Here is a 17,382-nt window from a genome sequence, read left to right on the forward strand (position 1 = left end):
GTGTTGTAGAGCCCGTGCATCAGTAGTGACGTGCGTGCCAAAGGCGCGCATCGCGACCCATCTCTTGGAAACGCCAACCTCGCAGCAAAGTCTCACACTGATGCAGCCACGATCCATAAGCCCTCAAATGAGGCTATCACAAGGATGGATAGATGCCATCCAGCATGGTGCTACCCACGGGAACCCTTGGAGAACTTTGCGGATACTAAAGAACACGATGAGCTATGCATTGAGAAGCTCGAGGTGCTCAGTACCAACCCAAATGGATCCAAGTGCACCTAGGGTCCATCTACTCACATCCTCCACAAGAGCAACCGACACAGGTTCACCGTCAGCGCATCGGCTCAGGAAAGGTGCGAGTAAGATGAAGCTTCCTTATTACACTCCATTACTCGTGATGAATATTCTAAGAACAACCGATGAAAGACCACCATTGGGCTCGGGAAAGCCGAACCCAGCCATAGGGAGGTCTAAGTGTACCCCACATCATCACACACTTTGCTCGGATTCGATGAGCAAGAAAAATCACAACACCGCTATTAGTAGCCACGACAGGCTAGAGCCCGCTACAGTGAAAAACAAAGTCAGTGAAGGAAAGCTAGAGTTAAAACCCCCACCGGTCCGCTCGCTCTGACCAGCTAAGGCTGGTTTGACGGGACAACGTCGGGAAGGTCGAGGCGGGCGAGTGTCTATCATAGGGAGGCCACACGACGAAAGACATGCAAGCATCAAGGGATGAGGCGAGAAGAAAACCACAACATAGGGTAGAGAACCCTTGCAAGAATCACAACATCCACAAGGCAACCCTGGACTGCGGCCAGCGGTGACGCGACCAAACGGGGAGTGCGCCAGTCAAGGCACCGGAAGCTAAGAATTGACTCAAACACACTAACCCTCCGCAAGAGTCTCTTACTTGCCCAGAGGCTGGGGGCTGCACCCACATGAACTTGATAGAGGAGATTGCCCTCATTTCGGTCCAAGACTAAAAAATATGGCCAGGTCCTCACATCTAACTCCCTGGATGAGTCATCAGACTCCTCCAGGGGCTCAGAGGCTAGAACCACTAGGTCCGCTCGTGCGAACCCAGTAGAAGGAATCCGACCCAAAAACCACTGTGCCGAAGGAACAAGACAAAGGCGGAGCAAGCCCTTTTTCACGCGACGTTTCGAGCCGCGAACAAAGCTCAGGGGCTACTGTCGGGGTTAACTACCACAAGTGCCCCAAAGAAAGGTCCTCGTGGGCCCTTAATCACACCCGATGGCCTGCTAAGCCGACCATGCACGCGGCGTTGGCCTGCTTGGTAAAATGGGCGCCGCTAGACACGTGGCATCATCAACGCCGACTTGATGGCTAAGTCTAACCCCCCGAGGCCTCGGATGGAGTGCGGCGGGGGAGGGGGGAGAGATTTTCTAGCAGAATCTTTAACTGCACTAGACTGATGTGATGCGCATGCACGCTCAGGCATCCTGCCTGACAAACTGAACAGGGCGGAGCCCAAGGACTGAGGGTCCTGTGAGAACACCCCTGGTTAGCCAGGCCATCATGATGTCGCAGACCCACGCTCGCGCTGCCTGCACCTGCACCACTCCCTTGAGGATGGGCCACACCTGTCACCCTCCACTATCAGGCGTAGGGTGAGGGAAGTGTGTCGGGCTAGCAGTGCCCGCCACACAACAACGAGACCAAAGGAATAGAGGCCTGACCTCCCGACCCCTGCGAGGAGAGTTGACCTCCTCAATAGGACAAAGAGCCCGTTCCAGTGGACTGGAACGGCCATGCCATGGTCACGCACATGCCAAGCCTTGCTGCCAGGGGATGGCCGAAGCCATGATAGGTTGTGCCACTGAACGAGCGGACATGACATGGCTTTAGGATGAGATGGAGCTCAACCGGCTGGCGCGCCCTAGTTAGGGCATGTGTAGCACTCCCGACCTTCTCACCGGGATGTCAACTCCGGGAGGGGGGGTGAGTTGCACCTTCTTGTCACATTGTCTCCCAGCCCACTGAGATATATAAGGTGGAGCAGAGCCTCCTTTCGAAGCATCTGATCTGACACACACTTTCACCCACTTGCAAGTGCCCCGTTGTAAGCATCTAGCACTTGAACGCAAGGAACACGAAGCTCACCATCCCATACTCGATATAGGGGAGTTGCCCGAACCAATCTAAATCCCTTGTCTCTAAGTGTTAGCTTTCGAGCTACGGAGAAGCACGGTGCAAATTTACTAGCCAGTGATCTAAACACCGACACATGCGACCGTTGTGGAGGCCTCCTCTGCGGGTCCCTTAGATGACAGCGTCTACTTGCGCACCAACCTTCAGTAGTGGATCTAGGATAATTGTTAGGGGGATCCTCTAGACAACTTTAGCCTCTCCTCGCAGTACATCCATGCTAAAAAAATCATAGGAGGGGCGTAGAGGGGCTCCATGGGTCCGACGGCGATAGGAGGAGCTAGAGCCCTCCCCTCCCACCACTAGATCCGAACCTGCCTACCTTGCACGTCTGGTATTGGCAACACCGGTGTGTGCCCATTGTCCCCAATGCATTCCCGGGCTTGGCAAACCCAAGAATGCCTCCCCCGATGGCCTGACTGCATCGATTTCGGCATCTCCCCTATGATTGCCTCGATGCATTGCCATCTTCATTTGAAATGTCTTCTCTGTTGTGCCACCATCTTTGGTGCTCCCTCGTGCGCCCGCGGCTTCATATGCGGCCACATCAACTTTGGCACCCTTGACTACTACGTCAACCATGGCTATTCTACGCATGGCATCTTTGACTACGGCTATCCGCTCGACATTGGCACAAAGGGTTACCATCTGCTTGAGCAACCTTACAATTTTCCAATCTAGCCACAGCATCTGCGATGCACTGACTGAGGGGGTCAGCTCTTTGACTTCTCTCCAATCTCACCATCTGCGATGCTCCCACTATAACTGTGGGGATGTTAGAGTATATTAGGGATATTTCTCTGTTAGGTATATTAGATAGGTTAGGATTATATCCGTATCCTATCATATCCATAGGCCTCCAAGTCATGTACCCCTATATATTCAGCCCCAAGGCTTGGGCCAATACATCCATCCTTTATACACAACCTATTCTCCTACACTCATGACATTTGAAAAATGAGGAGTAAGAAACAGTTGCTTTCATCAAGGACACCAAAATGTACCAAGCAACAAAAACAAAAGTATTTGGAATAAAAGGTTCATCACCATGAAGAATATCATGCAAGGAACCCCTTGACGAGTACTCGTAAACAAGAGCACAGACATTCCCTTGTATATAGTAGCTAAGAAGTTGAAAATTGTTATGCTCCAATCTTGAAATGGACTGAACCTGCAACAAGAGATGAAAAAAACAATCCCTTTATGCAAATGTTAAATGAAAAGTTCCATATCGAGGATGGTTGACAAGGTAGAATAGGCAGACATCACCTTTAATAGGAATTCGTTGTCAAGCTCGTCAACAGCGGGATATTCAAGGATCTTCACCACACATTTTCGGCTATCTTTCAGCTCTCCAAGGAAAACTTCAGCATGTGAGCCCTGTCCAATTAGAGCATCGTAACTGAAGTTCCTGGTGATTTCCTTTAGTTCATCAAGGGAAATGGTGGCCAGTACTTGCGTGGGCTGTTCTTTTTTTGATGGGGTTGATAGGGTAGTTGCTGCCTGCAACAGGGAAAATTATGGTACTAATGAAAGGAACGTCTACTCCCACTAAATTTATGAGAATCTAGAAATACTTGGTCAAACTTTTCTAACTTTGATTATCAAAAAGGAATATTTACACTATAGACACGAATGTAAGTTTATCTCAAAAATAATTTTCATAATATTAAAATTTATTGTTTTTTCTGTACATATTACACTCTACATATTATGCAGGAATTAGTCCTCAAATTTGCAATTTTTTGACCCCATCACTGTCCTAACATGTATCTGTGGTTGGATAATAAATCTTCTTTTTTTGTTTTAGAAGTAGTGCATTGTTATTTATTTGGTGGCCTATGGGCCAGATTACTGTAACATTTCATATTCAATAAACTTTCTTTTATAACAATATTACTGGTTAGTCTCTCATCAAAGGGTCCTAACTAGTACAGTTCTACTCATATTCAATTTTGCCTTCTTACCTTCTTATTTAAAGCAGGAAATATTTGTGGTTACATTTATTATATGTCACTGAACTTGAATAGCATTGTATGTTATGAGATTGACATGCATTGTTTCTGTTAGCTAAAACCTAGTATATCATGTAAGGAAAGACAAAATGTCTCGATCACTGAATTCATGAATTGCCTCAGTTAATCATATTTATTTAAAAAGGTTCAATTATTACTCATATATTTATAAGTCTGACTTGAATCGAGAAAAAGAAACATCACAAGAATAAGCTCAAAACACCCTGTTGTATGACGACCCTCCCACCTCCCCCGCCGCCTCCCCTCCCCTTCCCCGACGTCACCACCCACCCCAGCAGCCCCCCGCCGTCGTTCACTCCGGACCCGGCGGCCACCTCCCCTCCTCCCACCCTGCTGACGTCAGGAACACCTCTCTGTTCAGTGACTGGACGTCGCAAGAACCTTCGCTGGTGCCAGGACACCCCCCCCCCCCCCCGTCTGGTAAATCCGGTGGCGGCGTCTCTCCATTATCCTTCAGGGACGTGCTTCTGGCGGCAATTTCCTCGTCGGCTGCGGTTGCGGCGAGCCCGGTTCCTCCCGTGAAGTCGCATGGTGCCGCCGCCTCCCCATGTATCGTGCTGAAGGATGTCCCTGTCCGGCCGCCGTCTCCGCGCGTTGGCCCTGATGAGGCGGGCTGGTGCACCGCGGTGAGCTGGCGCACGCGTAAGGAGCTGCGCCGCCTGGAGCGCCGCCTGCGTCGCCCGGTCCCGGTCGACCTCCGTGGCCGGTGCTTCAACTGCTTCTCCTCGCGACATCGCGCGGCGGCTTGTCGCTCCTCCACCCGGTGCTTTTGTTGTCGGGAGGCCGGTCACCGTTCCTACGACTGCCCGGCGCGGCGCATTCCCCCTGCGGCAAGGTCGCGCCCCGTACTGGCCTGGAGGCCGGTTGTCGCTACCTCTGCCATGCGGCCTTCCGATGGTACCTCGTCGGTCCCTACGGCTGGTGGTGCTGGCTCTGGTCGGCGCCGGCGGCGGACCCGTGCTAAGCGTAGGAACCGTGACAACTCGACTTTGGCACCACCCCTCAACCCCGGCAGCTCTGGTGATTCGCCTGCCTCTCTGTCGAGTGATGTGGATCGCCAGTCGTCTGACGCCAGCCATCCCCCACGGCCGCGTTGCGTCATTACTCATTCGTTCCAGCACTATCTCACGGAGGGAGGAGGACCTCGCCGGACGTGCTCTCGTCCTCTCAGTCATCGCCGACAACCCTGGCGGCCTGGTTGACTCCATCATTCCTGAGTTGGCTCATCGGTTTGAGATCGAGGAAGGCTTGCTGTCCATTCAACCTCTCGGACCAGCCAGCTACCTCTTGATTTCGCCTGATGAGCACTTGGCCACAAGAATCTACAATGGAGGTCGCCCCCTCTCCATCCCGCTAGGATGTCTTCACGTGATGCGCTGGTCGCGTTTCCTCGGTTCTTCGGCTAACTCTTCTTTCCTGGTTCCATCCATAGTTTTAAATCTCCGGCTATAGCCGTCGCTATAGCCGGCAATAGCTGTTTATGGCTCATTAAGCTATGACAAATATCCCGCTAAATCCTACTATAACCCGCTATATTCTCGTTTAGCCTCCGCTATATATAACTGTTTTAGAGGTCATCCACTATATATCCTTAGCCGGAGATTTAAAATCTTGGTTCCATCTTTGTATTTCTTTACTGCCACGAGGCATTGATCATCTAATACGCCTCGGTAAACCTCACTGAATGCCCCTTTCCCCAGCAAAGCGGAATATCCGTTGGTAATGTGTTCTATCTCCTTTTCTGTGAAAGATCTCAAATTATAGTTGGTTACTCTCTGAAGCACCACTTGACCATTTGTTTTAAGAAAATCACTAAGAGTATTCCCTTGGTAATCCATAAACAGACCATGCAATACGGATGATGGAAAGCAGCGAGTGATTCTTGCCTGCACAAAAATGATAAATATTGTTACTGTGATCATTGCAATTATACTTCCTCTTTTTCCAGAACAAGAAATCTCTAACGTCTCCAACAACATGAGCACATAGGTACTGCCCAATTGTGAACTGTTTTAGTAGCGTGCATGATGGAGAGGTTATATGATTCACAAATCACAAGTAGTACATCATTATTAGTGCAATTGGTTCCCTTTCAACCATGATGATGGGTACTTAGTGCCACCTATTGAAGACAATGAGTGCATACTTTTTGCGCACATATGTAAACAGATTCCAACTGGAAATTTCTGAACATTTTGTCCTAATAGAACAAGCATTCATGTACGTGTCTTGTGTCTAAGGCTGTTGCTCTGTTGAGCAGGGGATGATCAACAGGCAACTAATATTTGAGATCTGAGGGTTTCTTTATGCCAGTCGCACAAACATGCTCATCCAACCTAAGAGTGGAAATTCAGCGATTGGCAAACCGAAATTCGTATGCAACCAATTAGCGCAAAGTGTGGAAATAGCGATGCTAAAAAAAGAATCTTTTCGTACGAAACTCTGTTAACCTGGCACACATTAACGGTTGACAAATGCCAATAACAAACCCTATTCCAAAGTAAAATGAAGAAATACCGAGCTGAGGCGATCAGTGGTTTACCTGCCTGTCGATCGCCTGCTCGTGCAGGCTCTGTGCTCAGAGGGGACTTCGGCAACCTCTCAGCCACCCAGCTTTGCTGTCAAGCCGGAGATGCCCGGCCGGCCTATGCCATCAACGGCCCTGTTCATCCAGCGGCGTGAAGAATCAGTAATCCTCTTTCGAGGAAGGAGACTACAGGCTAGCGCCAATAATTGGACTTAATTTTTGTCCCTGACGGGTCAACCACATTTTATTAAATCCCGAGCTGCATCCATGTGCATGGGCGATCGATTGGCTTAATAAATGATTAATGTTATCTCGACCAACGCACGCAGCAGTTGGGACGGATTTGTTTTCTCAGTTGAATTTGTCTGATTAATCTTTTTTTCCTTTTAACACAATACTAACGCATATGCTCACACACATACACCATAACTATGTTCACCTATATGTAACCACATGTGGAGACTAGCTTATATTGTGGTACGTGCCCTAATAAAATTAAGATCCCGTTTGGCTTGGTAGGGTTTCTCTTATGCATGGGGATGGTTGCTCTGTGGAGCTAACCAGGAACTATCCAATAGGAGTGCAAATGGGTGACTCTTAGATGCACCTCAAATCCTCTTTAGTTCAAAATTTTATACTAGTTTTCCAAATTGAGATATGATTTTAGAGAATTAGTATAAAATTTTGAACTAGAAAGAATTGGAGGGGCACCTAATAGTTATAACTTGGCACCCCTACTATCCAACTACTCGTGCAACGATAGAAGGGGCACCGTCCAATCCTTTTGCTGGAATAGACTCAAATGGATCGTGTGGTTCGACCCGATCTAAGCATTCAAGCGTCGCATCTACGACTGGCGGCACCTGCTGGGTATTGCAGCACTTGTGGCAAATACTTTTCTGAGAAAATAAATTGCACAAATGAAATGGTTCTTGACCCATCTGGTGGCAAATGCTTCTAAACAACTTAAATTTAGCAACAACTGTCGCCATAAGAGCATTAATCATTACATCATAGACTGAAGAGGCCGCGTTGTACATGCCCTTACACATCATCGCTTTTCTGGTAGCCACGGATGTCCAAGTTTGAAGCAGAGGTTCTTCAGCCATCACGCCTTAATTCTGACCAGTTTAACATTTTCGAGGAAAGAAAAAACTATCAGAATCATGAAGATGACAGGGATTATTAATTGAGAATGTAACAATCATCATGTAAAGTGTAGGCAAATGTCAGGTCTATAATTTTTCTGTTGGGTGATTTTGGATTTCGTGAACAGAATTATGGGAAAAATTGATTCAAATCAGCAGGTTTGAGGAAGCTTGACTGAAAACAGCCTAAACCTAATGCATTCAGCTCGAGTTGTGATCAACGATCTCCGCTTGGCCAAGCAAACGATTGCTTCGATGCCCGCCCTGTAGCCTGTGCGATGCGAGCATGTCCAAGAAGCAAGCAATGATGTCCAAGAGAGCGCGTTGACCTGGATGCCGTTGGGCGAGTTGAGCGTGGTCAGCACCTACGCGCTCTCCTGCATGCTCTCCATCGTCTCCTGGATGCGCTCCATTCGGAACAAGCGCACGGCGGCGAGGTTGACCCCCCGCGACGGCACGAGGAGGAGGGGCCCGTGAGCTCGAACCGTCGGACGCCGCCGACGAGGCAGACCGCGATGTGGGGCTGCATGACTGCGGGGGGAGGAGCAGGAGGCGGAGCGTGGAGGGGAAGGAGAGCGCGGCGGCGAGGAGGAAGAACAGTGGCGCCAGCAAGGCGGCGGCGCGGGGAAGTATTCCGTGAGCGCCGCCACCGCTCGGAAGGGTGACTCGATGGAGTGGGTTGAACAGAAACATGATTTGTTAAAAAATTATTATTTTTATATTTTACAAATGAAGTCGAGTTTGGACAAGATATTGTACAAGATTGTGTATTATTATGTTATCTATATGTGTGATTTTTTGGGTGAATTTAAACGATTTTTTTGTCATGGTTTGCACGGATTTTCACGAAAATTGTGATTTCTAGTAGATATGTTCCCTGGGTTAAAATGATTTTGATCCATTGAACCAGAGTAGGTATATGGTTTCAAAATGGAGCCCATTAGGATCGTTTTCGTGGGCCAGTTTTGCAAACCAACAGGCCGACCCGCACCATCCCTATTATTAGTTTCTCTATGTTGAAGTATAAGTAAATTGCACACATCTTTCTATCAGTTTAAACATTTGGGTTGTACTAGTTGGTCCACATGGGCGGATCTAAAGGGTATGCTGGTTGTGCCATGGCATACCCTGCAATCGAGCACCGTAATTGCAGCCGACTCTTATTCCATATTTGAGGCCTAGCAGAGCCTCTACACATGGGGTGGGGGTGGGGGGATTGTTGAAGTATAAGTGAACTACCCACCTTTTTCTATCACTTAAGTTTTTGGATTTTACCGTTCAGTGCACATGGATAGGTCGAGAGTAGTCCAAGCAGCCCATGTGATGTGTGAAAATAATCCTAACTTTTTCATGTTTATCATACGCTCGCAAGTCCGTAACTTTCACCTTCAGATTGTGTCCAATCGCCCGACACAATGACACACACTACCTCCACTGCCTTTGCCCTCCAGCAAGGGCCAGCGCCGGCGCTCTCCACTGACGCCCGACATCCTAGCTCATCCTCGGACTCTTCTCCTGGCACAAATCAATAAACACTACTACAGAATATGGACATAGTAACAACAACTTTTGTTACAGTAAGTCAGTAAAAGTATTATTCCTGTGTCGCCTAGTAACATGTCTTGTTAGTGTTCCTATTTTCAATGTTATTATAATCTGACCTAGAACACAAGATATATGTTTTTTTATATCTAAAAAAAGTGTTACTACTTTGTACCACAATTACTTTTCTACTGGATCATTTATCAAGTGTTACAATAATTGTGTATGTCATACAATTTTTTAGATCTAGTAACACTTCCACCTTGTGGTAGAGCATATAGTTTGGAACAAAGAAACATATGGTACGTAAGACATATCTTATCTGTTGTAACACATTCATAATTTAAACAAAATATTTATTTCACACTTGCATATGACATATAAGGAAAATTTTGATCTATACCATTAAAAGAACCAAACTTTAGATATATACCATTAAAAGATCTCTCTATAGATATATACCATCAAAAGATTGGATTCTACAGCTATATACCATTCCGTTAACTCCAAGTTAACTGTGGCCAATTTACCCTTACTAAGAAAAGGATTGTATGGCCACATTCTATCTCTGTTTACAGACTTCCAGCAGTAATATAATGGCCTTTCAAACCCCATTTTATAGCAACATTAACACAAGATGTAAGAGAACATAAATTTCAGCATGTTGTAACACAATATTCTAGCACATGTGAGACAACTTTGTTGTCATTTCAGTACCATAATTGCATCAAGAAACCAGTTTTCGCAAGATCACGATAGATTTACCACAATCTGGCATAGTGTTGCCTAGAGGAAAAAGAGCTATACCACCACACAAAGTTGCACAAAAGGCCCCCAATTGCCTGGGTATGCTCAGATTGCTCGCTCACAAAATAGAGAATTACAGCTACTAAATCTAGTTAATAATGAGCATCCGATTAATTCCTCCAGGGGAGATGGATGCCATCCTTCTTATTGTAGGACCTGGGCTGGTTGGAGAAAGAGAAGACATGCTTCTTGTTGTTACACCTAGACTGGACATCACTTTTGGATCAACGGTATTTTGGGATGGCTCAGCATCAACTACTTCGACAGCATCAAATTTGGATTTCCTATGTGCCACACCATGTGTTAGGCAGAGAAAATATTGCATTACATATGAATGAATATGAATGAGGCATCTTGTATTACCTTTGCTTTTTTTGGTTGTTTTTGGACATGGTGGTGGAAGCTCTTGTTCTAGTTCAGCTTGAGTAGCATTGCAACCTTTTTCTATGTGTCCAAACTGAAAGCACCTTTTGCATTGATATGTGCCTCTTTTCCCTACCTCTCCACTAGCCTTTATTCTTTTCTTCCTTGGTCTACCAGGAGGCCTTTCCAACTTTGGAGGAATCATTTTAAAACCAGGGTCAATTTTTGGCCAATAACTCTTGTCACCCATTTAATTTATGACAACTGAATGTTGTAGTGTTTCTCCAATCTATTTTGTAACTTCTTTGCAACCAAAGTAGGATCCTCTTCTACTACATCTTTCACCTTTTGAGATATCCAAGCTATGGAAGCCTCCTATCCCTTTGTCTTGCTTGTACTGGAACAAGTGTGCACATCCAATTTTGAGAGTTTGATCACTTAAAAAAATAAAAGCTAGTAAAATAATGCATTTCTTCATGAACAAATTGATAGTTAGAACCAATATGGAAATTAAAAAGAAAGAGGAATAACCATGATTGTGTTGCTACCATGTAGTTTCTTTGCAAATACTCTCCAATCACAACTTTCGTCTGCTCACCTTGCCCTGTACCTTTCTTTATCACTATGTTCAATCCTAGTCTCAAATTCATTTCTGATGGCATACTGTCTGATAGTATGGACAAAAGCATTCGTTTGCAAATATGTCTCCCTCCTTAATGATTGGATTCTCTTTATCATGTGATATGTGAGGCACAAGAAAATCATCAAGCATAGTAGTCTCGGATTTCTGGAACATGCATTGTCCTTTTTCTTTTCTGCACCTGATCTGTAAGGTTTTCGACTGGATCAACATCTTTAAAATACCTCCACTCCTCATCTACTCCAGCAGGCTCATCTCCATTAGGATCGTACCCAACGGTGATGAAGTGGTCCTTCTCTTCCTCGTCAGCCATTGGTGGCCCTCCAGTTGTTTCCCCGTATTGAAGTAGTTCTACCCATGCAAATCCTATATCTACTACCTCCAAATTATTGTTCATTGATGCAGGTATCTCCCCCTCTCTAACATTGTGCTCATGTCTGCCCACTACCATGAGCAACTTCACTACTCTAGATGCCCTTAACAAGTCAAGAAACTGCGCATCCGAAACCAACTTGCATGTCATGCTACCCTCTATTAGAACCCAAAAATTTGCCTGCTGGTCACTTCCCCATTTAAATTCTGAAGCAATATCTTTCTCCAGGTCAATGATTGAGTATTCTTCTGAATCAACAGTGAATTTTCCTAGCCTGTCCCGATTATACTCATTTCTAGCATCCCGCACGGTGAAGTAAGAATTTACAGTGATATCTATTCTACACCCACTCTTTGGATCAATCCTGTGACAACAACGACAAATACAAGGAACCGATAACATATGTAAGAGCCAATCGATGACAATTCTGGGTTCGATCTCCTCCCCACAAAACAACAAACTAGGTATATATTGCAAATAAAATTGAGAAGATTCAGAATAGAGGAACAGATTATTATCCCTCGGGAACTTCAGCAGGATCCATCGAGCTCAATTTTGGATCGATTGCTTAGCACTGTGAGAAACAGAGAGGAAAACCCTAGTGTTCAGAACTACAAAAGAAATGGGAGAAACTAGAGATGGGATACACACTGTGGAGGGACGGATGGAGGAGCGACCACCGCCGGGTGAGAGCATCGCTGGGGAAGAGGGGCCGCCGGGGAGCGTGCCACTGATCGCCCGCCCTTCGCGTGGGGGTGAGTCAAGGAACGGGCCAAGCGTCACCCTTTTTGAGGCGAGCAGAGGAAAGGCTGAGCGCCTAGCTTCCTTCCGTGCGTGAGGGCTTTTATAGAAGGCCCAAGAGTAAAATTGTAACTTCGTTATCTGTATTGGGAAACAAAACTAACAGATGAAGGTAACAAAAGGAAACATAATGGTATATAGATGTAGAATCCAATCTTTTGATGGTATATATCTATAAAGAGATCTTTTAGTGTTATATATAAAGTTTGGTTCTTTTAATGGTATGGATCCAATTTTGCTGGCGTATAATGTTGACACAGACTTTCAAAGCACACATAACGTATTGCACCAAATATTTCAAAACCAAATAGCCCGCTATAGCTTCGCTATAGCTAGCTATTAGCTTTTTAGAAGAACTACCGCTACACTATAACATTTGTCCGCTACATCCGCTAAAGGAATTTTACAAGATTTAGTAGTGCTAAATGTCCATTAAAGTGGCTTTTGCGAGATTTAGCAGTGCAAATGTCAAGTTGCTAAATCTCAAAGATGCAGTCAAAAGAACCGATACAACTAGATGAGCGTAGTGTGGACCCTAGCAACGTAGTATGGGCATTGTTGGGCAGGCAAGAGACATGTTAGAGGATACTTTTTGGTGTTAGACCCATAATGCATATAATTTTATATGTGATTATTGATTATTTTATCATTCTGTAAAATAATTTAGTTTTCGCTATAGCCCACTATAGCTTTCTATAGCTTTAGAAAAGGATGCCGCTAAACTTCATAGCCCGCTATTTACAACATTTCTAACTGAACCCATCGGTTCGGTTCCTACACAAGTTCAGTTCTTAGAAAATAGGGGCCGTTCAGTTCTTTCTAGAAGTGGGAACTGAGAAAATTCGGTGTCGGTTTCGGTTCTTTCGGTTCAGTTCTGGTTATAACCGAACCAACCGAATCGGTAACATCTCGAGTTTTTCCGGAATGTATTATGTCAAAAAATATAAATTTGAAAAACTTTTGTGGTAATGCTGTAGTTAGATCCACTTAAGTGTGAATTCTAACATTATAAATTCCTAGTAATTAAAAATTATGAATTGAATTATGGTAAAGTTGAGATGAGAGCACAAGATTGGATTGCAACGCACTTAGGTGGCCAACAAGACCAATCCATGCAAGTTGAAGCTTGAAGTACCAGCTGCACTAGAGGAAATGACGAGTAATTCCCCAGAATGGTCACAAGCAAGAATTCCATAACACAGAGTAAGATAACTGGATTTGCCAAGGACTGCAAAGAATAACAAGGATTAGCAAATCCTTAGCCTACCCGAACATGGAGAATAAGGAAACAATTCAGGCATTTGGGTTAGAAGCCTTAGCATTCGCGAAGGACCCTAGAGAAGTCAATCTGCGAGTGCCACAAAAGCATTTTGGAAATTACTCTACTCTAAGACAATGCCACGAAAGCAGAGAAGTCAATCTGTGAGTGCCAAAGAACTTACTTTCCCTGGAATTCACATCACTAGGATTGTGGAGGAAGGCCCTTCAATTACTAAGCAGAATTGATGGATGACTATGTCAGATAACACTAGCACGGAGTGAGGATCTCCCCAAGTGTGCTAAACCAACATATGGATTGAGCTGAATGAACACGAAAAGTTGGTATGGAACTATGGATGCTAAGACCCTTCCTATGTGAGAAGTACGAGACCTGGACTTGGACCACTCTAATCTATACACCAGGCCTCGCGTTAGGAAGTGATGTGTGGAAGGGAAATAAGGTGCATATTCCAGAGCACGAAGACATTGGGTATCGCTTAAAGAGCAAGAAGTGAACCCCCAAACCCTTGGAATAGAGTTATACCAGCTCGCTAAGCCTGTCATAGATATGAACGACTCAAGAGAGTATCGTACTATTGACGCTCGATAATGACCCATTTTAAGCATCATTCTGGGCTAAAAATCACAAGAATTCAAATCTCATGCCTGCACATTTTACCCCAAAAGGGCCAATTCCATGTTTCCTCTTTGAAATATTGCTATATCGAAATTTGGGTAGAAATGCAGGTAAAACATGCTCCAGGCTGCATGCTACAAAACCTGACCATCAGAGCACGCCAGCTAGCCTCCCATGGATCAGAGAAGACCGTCAGATCCTGCATGAGCGCATAAAAGACGAGCGTCAATATTAGTGGTAGGAGTTATTGCTAACAAATTCCATGAAGTGTTGGTGTATATTTGTGTGCAGGTTGCTTATCATTAGAAATGAGGAGGAAACACATCATCAATCCAAGGTGACACTCTCTTGACCAATCAGGTGCGAGCACAAGGATCTATGGGCCCACCAAAGCATCTAAACCGATTAAAGATAGGCCTAGCCACCCATAACTGACATTGGGACCCCACGTGGCAGCCTCCTGGATGAATTTGGGGCCAATTGGTCACATGTTTTGGTCGGCTAACCATGTAGGTTTGCCAAGCATCTTCTGGCGCCACCAAGCTTCCATGCGCCGTCTCCTCATTCGATGCTAATGGCGGTTCCAGGAGGCCAGGGCTCCAACTCGCGGTGAAATACCCCTGTACCCCCTCTATATATAGTAGAGGAGGAGGGGGTGAGGATAGGGACACATCTCACATTCACTCCTCTCTCACTTTTGGAGTTTGGGGCTTCCTTTAGAGGCTTAGTGCTGGCTTGCTAGTGCTAGGAAAATAGGGGGAGAGTGAGAGGGGTCGGGGAGGTGCCGGTTGGCCTCTGGCACTCTTCTCCAGTTTGTACCTCGACGGATGCTTATCAATCATAGTAAGTGTTCATGATCTTCTTTGTGCTTTAGCTTCTTAGTTAAGTAGTGCTAGTTCCCTAGTTGTTTATGGGATCAATAGTTCACTAGTTTAGTGGATGCCTCTAGAGTGGGACTCCTGATAAAGCTGGATAATCCTGTACAACTCTAGAGTTTGTATAAGGTGGTGTAGATGTGGTGTCTGTACTAGACTCTACCTGTTGATTGTTGTGACATCCCATAGTTTGTACAGGTAGCCTGTAGGTGGTGACAATCCTATTTTGTGCCATCATAATTCTCCATGTTCGGGTGTACAATAGTAGCCTTATTATCGGAACTTCTGGTTTATCCAGCCGAAGAGCTCGAAGTAAACAACTAGTTAACTCTATCTAACCATTGATTCTGAGCCTTAAAAGTCTTCTCTGCCCCTTATCTCTTCGGTGGTGTGGTGTCCTTGAATGAATCAAAGTATTAGATAATATACTCACGTTCCTCAGTGGACGATACCCTAGAATACTCTTGGGTCAAAGCTGCGATGATATTCGTGCGCTTGCGGATTCTATACGTGACGCTCCAAAATGTCAACACATACTTATCCTCATACCCGGATGGGTATACGGATATATGGATGTATGGGTACATGGATATATGGATAAGAACTACGTTGGGAGAAAAATGAGCAAGACACTGAACAAACTCAGCTAAGGATGACGTAAAGAGGAATCCCTACTCTAGAGCCAACCAAAATCCTAAAGTCGAGAAGTAAGACGCCCATGGAACCAGTGATATACTTATGAGCCTTCAGAAGTTGGAATTGATGAGTGAACGGATAAGATTGCGTACTTGTAACACCCTAGAAGAAAATAGAGTAATCCTCTGGTGAATTACCACCCGGCAGCACAAACATATAACATAGTAAGTGGAAGCAACATAAACTATTTAGATAGATTAACAAAGATTTCACTAGAGTGAAATATACATTTCACAAAGTAAACCATGTGAGAGGATTTAAAACACCATCGAAGTCTCCACATCCAAATATTTTATTATAAAACATTTGTTCAACATATATTGATAAGTGTGTGCACAGTGCTACTACTCCCATCCCAAGCATGCAACGTCCAAGCTCAAGCACCTGAGAGGGGAAAATCGACTTGTGAGGTTTATGGAAAAACCTTAGCAAGCAAACTACTTTAATCAAGCTATTTAAATTACAATTTGATTAAGCATTGGATTAATAATTAGATAAAAAGAAGTATCATATTGAGGTAATGAATAACTTCAGGTAGAGAAAAAAATGAAACTTCAAATCAACATTTCAATGCACATGCAAATGGTGCAATGCAATGCATGACTTCACTTCTACCTACAAATCCCAAGGAAGGAAGTGAGGGTTGCAACTACATTGCTATATCTCAACGTGCGTTGTTGTACCCGTACTTACCGCACCAATCCGCTACAGTTTCTTCATATGCATATTTGATATGAGAATGCAAATGTATGATTGCAATGCATGAACTTCGTATACCTCCAAAATTTGTAACAACAAGAGCACTGCCACAAGTGGATAAACATATAAATCCACAAATAAAGCCAAATTTAGCTCTTATCTGGCTAGTGTGAGCTTCTGAAATTTAAAGGAGGCAATTAAAATAACAAAGCTAAAGTGAGTAGGCCACATCACTACGTTTACTTGCTTTCACCGAAGATCAAGGACGTGAGCTAAGCACGATCCAAAGGTGCACCACCTGTTCAAAAATATATATCAGCACCAAAGCAATCACACTTCAAATTAAATACATTGAGTAAAGCATTCCTACACCCGAACCCAACGTCCTCATACAAAACACAATCTAGACATAACTGCAACACTGCAGCTTATCTTTTGTATCCTTCAATTCTGATGGATAAAGTTTCTCATCTTTTGCCCTCTGAAAAATTAAGTGCAGAACCTACAACTTTCTAGTTATCTAAAAGTATATGAAAAATTATCAACATTGGGTAAATTCAAGGTGAAGCTTAATTTGATAATTTGACAGAATCCACAGAACAGTCCTACTAAAACAGTCATAACTGAAGATCCAAAATTCTGATAAATATAAACTTTACCGATCTAGAAAGCTTGTGAATTTATCGACAACTCTTGTAACTACCATAAAGTCCAAATATGCCACTATATTTCCCTAAACTTCAAGTTAACAGACTCTAAACAGAACTACAAGACTGAAAACAGTCAAATTCCAACATTAGTTTCTC

At 44.6% G+C, this 17,382-nt stretch overlaps 1 protein-coding gene and 1 long non-coding RNA gene across 2 annotated transcripts; both read right to left on the minus strand.

Annotated features, from left to right (window-relative positions):
* Positions 1-7,647: 7,647 nt before the first annotated feature.
* On the minus strand, positions 7,648-8,562 carry LOC120673776. The gene is made up of 2 exons (XR_005674838.1): positions 8,213-8,562; positions 7,648-7,856 (listed from the first exon to the last, which is right to left on the minus strand). It is a non-coding gene; the product is annotated as an uncharacterized LOC120673776 (long non-coding RNA).
* A 1,552-nt stretch (positions 8,563-10,114) lies between these two features.
* Positions 10,115-12,408, minus strand: LOC120673774. Its single transcript, XM_039954779.1, has 4 exons — positions 12,260-12,408; positions 11,127-12,182; positions 10,596-10,992; positions 10,115-10,516 (listed from the first exon to the last, which is right to left on the minus strand). The coding sequence occupies exon 2, from the start codon at positions 12,008-12,010 to the stop codon at positions 11,360-11,362; it is 651 nt and encodes a 216-aa protein (XP_039810713.1). The 5' UTR covers positions 12,011-12,182; positions 12,260-12,408; the 3' UTR covers positions 10,115-10,516; positions 10,596-10,992; positions 11,127-11,359.
* Between the last annotated feature and the right edge of the window lie 4,974 nt (positions 12,409-17,382).

This window comes from Panicum virgatum, chromosome 5N (genome assembly GCF_016808335.1).
Source record: "Panicum virgatum strain AP13 chromosome 5N, P.virgatum_v5, whole genome shotgun sequence".
In the NCBI taxonomy this organism is placed as follows: Eukaryota; Viridiplantae; Streptophyta; class Magnoliopsida; order Poales; family Poaceae; genus Panicum; species Panicum virgatum.